The 12,202-nt window shown below is 38.4% G+C and overlaps 1 protein-coding gene and 1 pseudogene across 1 annotated transcript; one reads left to right on the plus strand and one right to left on the minus strand.

Moving 5' to 3' along the window:
* Positions 1–2,800: 2,800 nt before the first annotated feature.
* Positions 2,801–3,751, minus strand: LOC102426618 (olfactory receptor 51H1-like). The gene has a single exon (XM_006094599.1). The coding sequence runs from the start codon at positions 3,749–3,751 to the stop codon at positions 2,801–2,803; it is 951 nt and encodes a 316-aa protein (XP_006094661.1).
* A 7,411-nt stretch (positions 3,752–11,162) lies between these two features.
* Positions 11,163–11,747, plus strand: LOC111827150 (annotated as a pseudogene).
* The last annotated feature ends 455 nt before the right edge of the window (positions 11,748–12,202 follow it).

Here is a 12,202-nt window from a genome sequence, read left to right on the forward strand (position 1 = left end):
AGTCACACCCACCAGAGCATACACAGCCACAATTTGAAAACACATCATTACTCCAGCTTTGAGATTAATAAGCAAGGGACTTTAAATATTTGTAATTCATTCAAATAAATCAAGTTGAAGGAGGATTGAGGGGGAAATATTTAATTTGTTAATTAGAAGGAGGTCTGAGCCATGGAAAACACAGCTTTCATATAGCAATGGAAACAAAAGTCAGATTACAGGATCTAGAGAAGGTATTGCAAAGTGATCATGTGGAGTATATGTTCATATTGCCTATAAATTATATTTTTTTTACTTTGCTACCCTATGGTTCCATGAGAGAATGAGAGGATGATGACATTAAAGGGCACTTTCAGCTAATTGTCTCTGTTATCACAGTTTGTGAATATTGGAAATATGGTTGGCCTTTATGCTTAGCCCAGTGATAGTTTTCAAATGTTTGGTTATGCATTGGTACAAGGAAATAAAAAGGACACTCCTTAATATATTTATATTCTACTGGAGGCCCAGTGAATGAAATTCATGCATGGGGCAGGTTTCCCTCAACCTGGCCTGCACCCTCTCCAATCTGGGACCCCTCAAGGGATATCTGACTGCCAGTTTAAGCTTGATCCCACCAGCAATCAGACATCCCTCTCACAATCCAGGACCGCTGGCTCCTAACCACTCTGCCTGCCTGCCTGATTGCCCCTAACTGCTTCTGCCTGCCGGCCTGATCGCCCCCTAACTGCTCCCCTGCTGGCCTGATTGACACCTAACTACTCCCCTGCCAGCCTGATCGCCTCCAACTGCCCTCCCCTGCCAGCCTGGTCACCCCAAACTGTCCTCCCCTGCCGGCCTGATTGCCCCCAACTGTCCTCCCCTGCCATGACCCACCTCTTCCGCTGGGACCCACCTCCTCCATGCCATGTGGAGACATGGAACCTCCAGTCCTCACTGCATAGAGTGGCTGCTGGGCCCCGCCTCTGCTTTGCGCACAGCCATCGTGTGGCAGCCATCTTGTGGCGCCATTTTGTGGTGGCCATCTTGTGGTGGCCATCTTGTGACGATGTCATGAGCGAGGACCACCTAGACTTTTATTAGTTTAGATTTTATTCATTGAAAAGTGTATACAGATACTCCTATACTACTATCTTAATGTATATGGTAACACGTTAAGAAAAATATTTTGAAGGATGGGATAAAATTAAATACAAATAAAATTTCCATTATTTTCTTTTTGTAGGCAAATTGATGATAATGTGTTCTGTTTGAGATTCATGTTTTCCATTTAGATAGCATCAATATTAAGGCCTTGACTGATATTTGCATTCTGCACACACCAACAATTTTCAGTAATTTTCATGGAAAATGTAAACTCTACTTTAGTCTTGCAAATTTATTATTAATCTGCCTCTCTGACTAGTTTCATTTTAGCAAGATGAACCTCTTACTTAAAGATTCAACAATATTGATTACCAGCTTATCTTTCATTAATCTGAATCTTAAAATATAGGTTCCTTCCTTTTCTCTAGAATTTGTTTGCAAGCCTAGAAAACCTTGATACATGAGTCGAGTTTCAATTCACAGGCTTTACAATCAACAGATCTAAATTTGAATCAACTTATGTTTCTAATCTAGTTAGAAACTGTATGTCTTATAATAACTTACTTAACTGCTCTAAATCTCATTTCCCCCATGTGTCGAATGTTGATAACACTTATTCTCAAAGATTGTTGGGAGATAATATATAAAAGCAACTAGCATTATTAGTTATTATTAACAAATTAAATGTGATATTGTCATGTAATACCTACATGACTTATAATTGTATACATATTTCCTTTAAAGAAAATGCCAGGGTTGAGCAGAAAATTGGTGGGTCTAGAATAATGACTGAAATTCCATTGGTGTTAAGTGTATATTTATTGAATGAGTAAATAACCCCCTACCAACTTGATTGTGTAATGATTAATAAAATACTCAAAGCAGGTATTAGCATCAATACAAAGGTACATTGCATTTGACATACTCATCCCCACACTGTGCGCACTGCTTTCTTAAAGTTTTTCCCAGTGCTGAAAATTTTCATTTGTCCTCCTATGAAGCCCAGCAGTAATTTTACTTGGTAAAGTTTTGCTGGATTCTCTAGTACACAGCAAAATAGATTTTACTAATGCTGAGAACATCCTGTAAGGTCAGAACACCTATCATTCTATTAATCATATGGCAGAAAACTAGAACTATTATAAATCTGTAAAGAAGTAATATCCCTTAGAAGAAGAGGTATAAATGAAGTAACCACAGTGTCTGTTTCAATTTTATTATAGGCACTTTTTATCCAATCAACATTAAAACATAAAAACAAATCTACTTAATTCTGTAATAGTTTTCTTTGCTCTATTTTAAGAAAAAATACTATCTCAGAAATCTAGCCTTCAGCAGTGCTATAGGGCTTCTATATTTCTTTTAATGTAATTATTATTTAATTGATAATTAAAGAAACATTACTTAACATTATATGAATAAACATAAGCATTATCTGAATAAACAGGTGATAATTTATGTCATCATTGATGCTCATCTTCAGGTTCAAAGAAGAAATATTATGATGTTGATTAAATTAGATTTTGCATGTGATTTAGCAAAATACAGTATATACATTCCAAAATGGAGCGTATACAGACCAAGAATGATGTGTGTTGTATCTTTACCCACAAGCCTTGCCCACCCTTTCATTTTACCAGCTGTGTATAACTTGACTGCATTGTAACTGCTGAAAATGCTACGTATTCTGCATCTTCCATTTGATTCCATTACTCTAGGTCCTGTTCCTTCTTCTCTGGAACATGTGGATGATTCGACTTCGTATTTGCTTGGTCTTCACACTATAGACAATAGGGTTTAGTACAGGGGGAAGTAACAGATAGACATTGGCCATGAGCATGTGCACTACTGGGGATAAATGCTTCCCAAACCTGTGGGTCATGGTGACACCAATGAAGGGAATATAGAAGAGGAGCACGGCACAGATGTGAGAGAAGCAGGTGTTGAGGGCTTTGAGCCTTTCAGTTTTGGAAGCAATGCCCAGCACAGTCTTCAAGATGAACATGTAAGAAAATAGAATGATGAGGGCATCCATCCCCAATGTGAAGATGACTACGATGAGTCCATATAGGCTGTTAATGCGGGTGCTGGCACAGGCTAGCCGCATTATATCTTGGTGGAGACAGTATGAATGAGATAAGATATTAGAACGGCAAAAGGGTAGCCGCTTTATAAGAAAGGGCACAGGGAAGACAACACAGACTGCCCGGGTGAGGACAGCTATTCCAATCTTGCCAATGATGCTGTAAGTAAGGACGGACGCATAGTGTAATGGGTTGCGGATGGCCACAAATCTATCGAAGGCCATGGATACTAATACTCCTGATTCTACCAATCCAAATGAATGGATAAAGAACATCTGTGTGATGCATGCATCAAAGGGAATCTCATGGGAATTAAACCAGAAGATGCTGAGCATGGAAGGCAAGGTGGACATGGAGAGACTAACATCAGTCAGAGCCAAGATGGAGAGGAAGTAGTACATAGGTTCATGGAGACTCTGATCTGCCTTGATGACAGCTAGGATGGTACCATTTCCCAGGAAAGTTAGTGTGTAGAGAAATCCCAGGGGAAAGGCCATCCATGGATTTTTATCTGGTATCCCTGGGATACCTGTCAAAATAAAACTATGGTGATTGATAAATGATGCATTAGAGTTCATCATGGTGTTCTCACCACCGGGTGAGGCTGGACTCTTCCGCTTTGCTCACAGTTCCTAAATTGGAAACAGTTTCATAAAAGAGGGACAGGTGAGTGGCTTTATGAATATACAAGTGGAACAACAGAGGGGAGAATGAAGCTAAAAACATCATCTAAAATGTTTTTGTATCACTGTCTTCTTGCCTCATAATCACATGGGATGACTTCCCTTCCCTTGAATTTAATTTGTTCATTCAAAAAATGGAAATAAAACTAATCCTCTAATATTTAGATAGTGAAACATCTGGATATCTCCTCTTTTAACAGCTCTTAAGGTTTGGCAAAAAAGAAGTAGCAACACCCAAGGACTTAATACCATAGAGAATTTTGCTAAATGATAAAAAAAAACCCACTACGCTTACATTACCACACACACACAGTTACACACATTCCATTGCCTTCACATATCCATGTCCACATGAATCTATGTGCCTATTTGAATATGCATGTGTATACATATGTATATTCACATATAAGCACATATGTGTGCATATATTCTTCCACATGAGTAGGTATTTATTTCACTGTATTTATAATGGCCTCCATTTGTAAATAGACACATTAGTGGATAAACTAGTGGATAAACCTGTTCAAAGTAATATTTAATATTCACAAATCTTAACAATTCTTAATTTTTTTACTACCTCATTTTAAAGTAGCAAGGAACAGGAAATAAAGGTTATTGACCCACAAACAACCATATATGAGATATGAGAGTAATCACTCATAGGATTTAATTTTTTTATATTTAAAACATACTTTTATTGATTTCAGAGAAGGGAGAGGGAGAGAGAGAGAAACATCAATGATGAGAGAGAATCATTTATGGGCTGTCTCCTGCATGCCCTTTACTGGGCATATACCCTTAACTGGAATCAAACTCAGGACCCAGTCCTCAGGCCGATGCTCTATCCACTAAGCCAAACCGGGTAGGGCAGGATTTTTATTTTGAGAGTCTCCTAACTCACCAGAAATAGGGCCATTCTTGAAGCCCCTTCTGTCATCAAACAACATTCAAACTTGTCTTCAAAACATGAAATAATTATCTCCATTTTATATAGCCAATAAATAGTATAGTCCACTTCTCCCAGGCTAACTGATCATCCTCTTTCCAATAATTCTTCATTCTATAGTCAGAATAAACTTTTAAAAATTATACTATGATTTACTCAACACAAACAAAAGCTCCTTTAAGGACTTCTATTATACTTACTGGTAGAATAGAGTCACAAATCCTTATCTTAGCCATCAAGAGTCACCCTTACCTGCCTCTGGAGCACCAACTCACACCCTTTATCTCCGTTTGGTCTCTTCAATTCAGCCAAATTTGTGGTGTTTAAGTTCCTGGATCTCATTAAGTTCTTCCTGCCACAGGATTCCCACATATGTGCTTCCCGGTTCCTTAGGCCTTTCTCCACCTTCTGCACAGTTCCTCTTTGCCTAATCAAAGCCTAGCTGTCCTTCCCAAGTAAGCCTTTTCCAAATGCCCACTGCCCTTTAAGACTCCTTAGCATACTGTTTTCACATTCTGGGCTTTTTTTCCTTTTAAGCGAATACAGTCAATTAAACATTGCATAAGTATTTGTTTAATGTCTATCTCTCCTACTAGAAGTTAAACTCCCTAAAAGAAAGGAATATTTATCAGCTCATCACCTAATAGATCATATGTTAAACACATAGTAACTTTTCCATATTTGTTAAATAAAGGAATGAAGCAATGAATAAAATAATATGGATGACTGAATGGCATTCTTCTTTCCAGAAGTCTTAAAAACCCTCACACTCCCCCCTCATCTTCTCCATGTGGGTTGACAATTATTAATCAAGAGAAAAATCTGCTTTTCTAGGAGGGTCCAGACAAAAAGCTTAGATGAGGAGTCCACTTACAAAGGTTGTGATGTGTGTTGCAAACAGAATCCAGGCCTCTTTCCCAATAAATCACAATGCTAAGATCTAAACAAGGCACGCTGTAGTGGTCATCTACCCTGTGGCTGGGATTTGAAGAGGGGCTTTTGAGTACTCTGCATGGTAAGTGAGAGCTCTTCCCTGCTGATTCCTCATCTCAAGAAATTCTGATGGTTTTCACTAGGGAAGAGTCAACTGGCTCATCCTTACTGATAACTTTTCTTGGAAAGACTTAAAAAATCTTTGATATTCTTTGACTAAGCCCCAGGATCTGCTGAACCACTGTTGTTCTATGGAGATTGTTGATTTTTGTTTTTCTTTTCACTTTTTTTAATGATTATTTTTAAAAATATATATCCTTATTGATTTCAAAGAGGAAGGGAGAGAAAAAGAGAGATAGAAACATCAATGATGAGAGAGAATCATTGATTGGTTGCCTCCGTATGTCCCCCACTGAGGATCAAGCCCGCAACCCAGGTATGTGCCCTTGACTGGAATCAAACCTGGGACCGTTTAGTCCGCAGGCTGACACTCTATCCACTGAGCCAAACCAGCTAGGGCTTTCTTTTCACTTTTACAGCCTTTGACTCTGTTTATCCAAATGTGTTTTACCCCATCTTCTCCCCCCCTCCCATTCATTTTCCTATTCTCTATCTTCCTTTTCCATTTTCCCTAAATTTCCAGCCCCCCTCTTTTCTCTAGTTCCCAATTTAATTCTCATTTACTCTTCCATCCAATTTTTATTTCATTCTTCTCTATTCTGGATCTTCCCCCACAGTATATGTCTTTTTTTTTTTCTTAAGTGCAACTTCTATATTTTACTTTTTTTCTCTTTTCTTTGCTTTCTGCTACCCATGACACTCTATAGACTTCTCATCTGTCCTTATCATTTCTCTCATTAGAATTCCTATGAGGATTTAATAAAATTATGTTCGTAAATAATCCTACACAGAGCCTGCTATGCGGAGGGCATAAAAAATGATTTTAAGATTAATATATTACCTGTATCAACCTCTGGGCTCCAGTTCAGAATTAATTTGGCTTCTCTCCTTCTTTGAGACTAGCAAAGAGATACTTATAAGATTGCTCAAACCTCTGGTGGCGACTGGAGCCATCATGATTCTGTAACAATTTCACAACTGCTCTGGAGAAATCCCTTGAGGTGTGTTATGTATTGCCACGTGGGCTACTCCACCTGGATTTTCCTGAGAACTCCAAGCCCTTCCTCCATCTGTTAAATTATTTTTGATTCTGCAAACACATGTCAAAAAATTTTTTTTTCATTTTGATTTTATTTGCATCTTATCAGCCAAGTTTGAAAATGAAAGAAGGATCTATTTCTCTCATTCTTGCGTACACACACATGCATATGTTTATGTCTTCCTTGTGTTAAATCACTAAATAAGTTCTAGGATTCCAGCCCAGCATCCATCCAGGTCTTCTGACTCCAAAGTCAGTCTCAGTCTCAGTGGTGACATAATGTGATTTACTCTGAAATAGGGCTGGGGCCTACTGTTGTTGTCGGATGGAGAGATGGATTGCCTGAACTCTCCATCAGGAACACAAGACAGAATTTTTAAAATTTGTTGGACTTGTTTGTAATGATTATTTTTCATCAATGAGGTAGTTCCTAAAATTACAGAAATAGCTGGTTATTCCATCAGTGCCTTTCTGTGGTTAGTCCTTAATTGTTTACAGACCCTTTCCACCAGCTCTTCATACCCTTTTGGTCTCACTTATTTTCTTTCATAGGCATAGTCACATTATAAAAGGCACCATAGAGAATTATGGCAGGAGTTTACCTATTTATTTTTAATTTCTAAACCCATTTATTTCCCAGTGAGTATTACAATCTATAGGAGACCACCTATATCATACACATTATGAACAGTTGCTTTATAAGTATTTCTGTATATTTTTAAATAATACGATATGACTATGTTTAGACAATACCATGTGTTGTAAAGAATGTGGAGTGTCGCCCTGACCGGTTTGGCTCAGTGGATAGAGCGTCGGTGTGCGGACTGAAGGGTCCCAGGTTCGATTCCGGTCAAGGGCATGTACCTTGATTGCGGGCACATCCCCAGTAGGGAGTGTGCAGGAAGCAGCTGAATCAATGTTTCTCTCTCATCGATGTTTCTAACTCTCTATCCCTCTCCTTCTCCCTTCCTCTCTGTAAAAAAAATCAATAAAATATATTTTAAAAAGAAAAGAATATGGAGTGTAGACTGTTTCAGCCAAAATAGTAAACAATTTGACATTTTCCTCAAAATTAGACAAATACCTATCATACTACCCAGTAATTCTTCTCCCATATATCTGTCTAAAAATGTCCACACAAAGACTACATGCTAATGTTTGTGTCAGCATTATTCATAATAGTCAAATGCTGTAAATAATCCAATGTATGTCAACTAGTGAATGGATAAATAAGTGTTTTGTTTATATAATGACATACTCAGCAAGAAAAAGAAATAGACTATAAATACATAAATATTATGGTAGATGAGAGAAACCAGACACAAAGGTAATTTATTGTACAATTCCATTTATACGAAATTTCTAATAAATACAAACTATAAAAAGAGCATAATCATGGTTTCCTGGAGCTGGAGACAGGCCCATGGCTGACCTCAAACTACCATCTGGGAATATTGTTATGTGATGGAAGTTTTGTGGGGATTTTTTGTTTGTTTGTTTTTTGTAGGTGAGGTAATTTTATTTATTATCATTATTATTTTATTTTTAAAATATATATATTTTATTGATTTCAGAGAGGAATGGAGAAGGAAAGAGAAAGAAAAAAAATAGTGCTTAAGTGGGGCTTACTGGTCTTTTTTTCTTGATCTCAGAGGACCTAATTTTTCCTAATGTAAACCAGTGATGGCAACCTTCCAAATACAGAACAACCTCAGTCCTACATGAATGGTACCTCACTAGCTTTATGAAAAAAATACAGCTTAAAGCACTTTTATTGCAATAATAAAACTCGAAAATCATATGTAGTACAGGGGAGGTGGGTGAGGGGTGGGCAGCAATAATTTCTCTCACCAGATCACTACACAGGACAGCACAGGAGTGAGAGGAGGGAAGGAAAAGCCAGGAAACTTTGAGCTCAGCAGGGGGAGGTGAGCACCAAAAAACAGGAGATGCTGAAGCTGTGATGAGCAGCATCATTTTCTTAAGACAACACTCAAGGATTTGTCATGATGGCTGGCTTTCATTTGGGTTTTAAGTGTTTACAAACAGCACCTTCAATTTAAACTTTTCTATTAAAGTTCTTAAAATTTAGGGAGTGGATCCTGGATAGCTATGGCATTATAAAAGATGTGTGGGGACGGGGGGCAGGTCACGAAGAAGGCTTCAGAGGTCCCTGCTGGCTTGGGTACAGATACCTGTAGTGTCTAGCATTGCAGTGAAAACTATTGGCTTTTAAAAGGCAGAGGGTTTAAGGGGAGAGTGGGATGGGGCAGTGGAGGTGAGGACTCTCCCTGCCCACTTCAGTTTTGGGTAGGGCTCTTAATTCATCCCAAAGACATCTTTCAACTTGGAGATTATTATTTTAATTTTAATTTTATTGAGTTGAAGAATGAACCATAGAGGTTATTAGGTAACTTGTCTAAGTTTGAAGAACCATGATTCAAACCCAGATAGTCTCTCCCTGGATAGATCTCATCTGACTGAGCCAGCTATTAGTTCAGTGAATACTAGAGGGCATTCTGCTCCATCAGGAGTAGCAGATAAATGGATCTCAGAATTCCTTTCCAGATGTACCTTAGGACAGAGAAGTTTAATTGAAATGAAGAATGAAGAACATACTGTAGAAAAACACAAACAAAACAGGGTCTGAGTAAATGAGACTGAATGAAAGACTTGGAGTATGTACGAAAAAGGTGCTAAAGCAAGTCTTCTCTGGCTCCTCTGGCTATTTTTTTCTACTTATACAATAACAAATTACCACACATATTCATTATTTTACAATTCTGTAGGTCAGAAGTCCAACATGCCTTCTACTGGGCTAAAATCAAGATGTCAGCAAGTCTGCATCTTCTTCTGAAGATTCTGGGGAAAATCCTGTTCCCTTGCCTTTTCCAACTTCTAGAGCCGACCCACATTTCAGTCCCCTTCCCTTAACTTCACAACTAACAAATCATGTGAGTCTTTCTTAGGCTGCTATCTCTCTGGTTGTCTGAAGCTGGGAAAATTGCCACAATCAGCATGGCTAGGGCTCAGGATCTGAAGAAGGGGCCGACACACATACGAAAACACTAGACTAGAAATATGAATTATTAAGGGGTGGGGGCCAGGTGGTAACCTCTCTCTAGGAAAGGCACACTGAAACCTGGCCTTACTTGTGTTCATTCAATTTTAGATACACATCTTACCCTCAGTAAAGCACAGCAAACAGGTCGCAGACAGACAGTCTCAAAGTCAGTAAAGATCATTAAAGATTTACTTTGAGGCTATCAGGTCAGGAAATTGCTTCGAGCCATCGCTATCTCAACATGGAACAATTGGTTCATAGCTTAACCCTGCTAAAGCTCAAGGTTCATCAGCCTTCTGAATTCCTTGATGCACTCTCATGATAGTATTGACAATGGATGGCTTCCCGCAGAAAATGTCTTCACTTTTAAAGACTCATATGATTAGATTTGACCTACCTGGATAATCCAGAATAAATTCCCCATCTCAAGATCTTGAACTTCAATCACATCTGAAAAATCCCTTTTGCCAGTGCAAGCTAACATATTCATGCTTCAATGATTAGAATGTGAGAATCCTTTCAGACCATTATTCTGCTTATCAGGGTGTGTCCTTCTAAAGTTCTTTGGGAGTCAAAGTAACTTCTCCCTCCACTATCTGCTGCATGCTCAGGTCTTTTTAGTACCCATATACTCCTAGGAATGCAGAAGGTCAGAGTTTTAAAGTTCTTAAAGAATATTTTTCTCCTCTGTCTGTCCTACATAATGCAGGTGGAAAAATTGAGTCCCAGAAAGGATCATGTCTAAATTCCAACAATTTAAGATCACAATCAAGATACACACATATTTTACACACCTGCATATCTGTGTTTATGAGCATCCATATGTCATGTTTGTGCTTGCTAATATTTCCTGTATAATTAGTGGCATCTGTATTCATTACCCATATAAATGTACAATGTCAAATTTTTCCTTAGCAAAGAGGCAAGACAGCTAACTCCTTGATGTTTCCAGATGGGTTATATCCATATTGAATGAGGTGTTAATTGAAGGTTGTTGTTTTTTCTCCTAGGTATTTTAATATATGATGTTCAATAATAAAAATATTAGAAACATTGCTTCAGTGATAGAAATATAGCTTCATGGGACAGGGCCATTTGTTTTTATATCAGATTGTGGACACAAGTGTGTTCAAATAATATTTAAGTTATCCTCTCTTATGACTACCATCTTAATACTACTGCCACTGATTCTAACTTCTATTGCACTATGTTGTCACTCAACCAAACTACTGATAACCACCAGTGCTTCACCTTGACTGGGATTCCAGGAATGCCAGAGAAGGACTTCTGGATGGCCTTGCCCCTCTGTCCTCTTTATAGTACCACAGTCCAGGGTAATGTCATCATCCTTGCTGTCATCAAAGTTGAACACAGTCTTCATGAGCCCATGTATTATTTTTTGGCTATGTTAGCCGCCATGGATCTCTGCCTTTCACTTGATGCCTGCATCACTCAGATGTTCTTTATCCACAGCTTTGAGGAAGTAGAGTTAGGTGTTCTGCTGGCCCCATGGCCTTTGATCATTTTGTGGCTGTTCACTTCCCTTTGCACTATGCTACTATTCTCACTTATGCAGTCATCAGCAACATTGGGGCAGCAGTCCTGCTACGGAGTGTCGTGGCAGTGCTCCCTGTGCCTTTCCTCATCAAAAGGCTACCTTTCTGCCATTCCAGTGTCCTATATCATGCATACTGCCTTCATCAGAATGCCAGGAGGGCTTGCCTGTGCTGACACCCATGTCAATAGCTTCTATGGTCTGCTGTCTGTGATCTTCATCATTGTAAATAAATGACATAGAGTGGAAATAAATGACATAGAGACTAAAAAATGATAGAAAAGAGCAATGAAACCAAGAGCTGGTTCTTTGAAAAGAAAAACAAAATTGATAAACCTTTAACTACTAGACTCATCAAGAAAAAAAGAGAGAAGGCCAAAATAAATAAAATCAGAAATGAAAAAAGTAACAAGTGACATCACAGAAATACAAAGGATTGTAAGAAAATAATATGAACAACTATATGCCAAGAAATTGGACAACCTGGGTGAAATGGATAACATTCTAGAAACATACAGTCTTTCATAACTATCAAACACTAGTTTAATTCTGCTTGAAGGGGAGGTGGGTTACAGACATGACTCAGTTAATAGATGGCTTCTTAGGAGAGGTACCTGTATAAGAGGAGGGACGTGGCAATGGCCAGGGGAACAATGACACCTGATAGGAAAAGTACATATTAGAGCAAAAGT

Source organism: Myotis lucifugus, unplaced genomic scaffold (assembly GCF_000147115.1).
Source record: "Myotis lucifugus unplaced genomic scaffold, Myoluc2.0 scaffold_138, whole genome shotgun sequence".
Taxonomy (NCBI): domain Eukaryota; kingdom Metazoa; phylum Chordata; class Mammalia; order Chiroptera; family Vespertilionidae; genus Myotis; species Myotis lucifugus.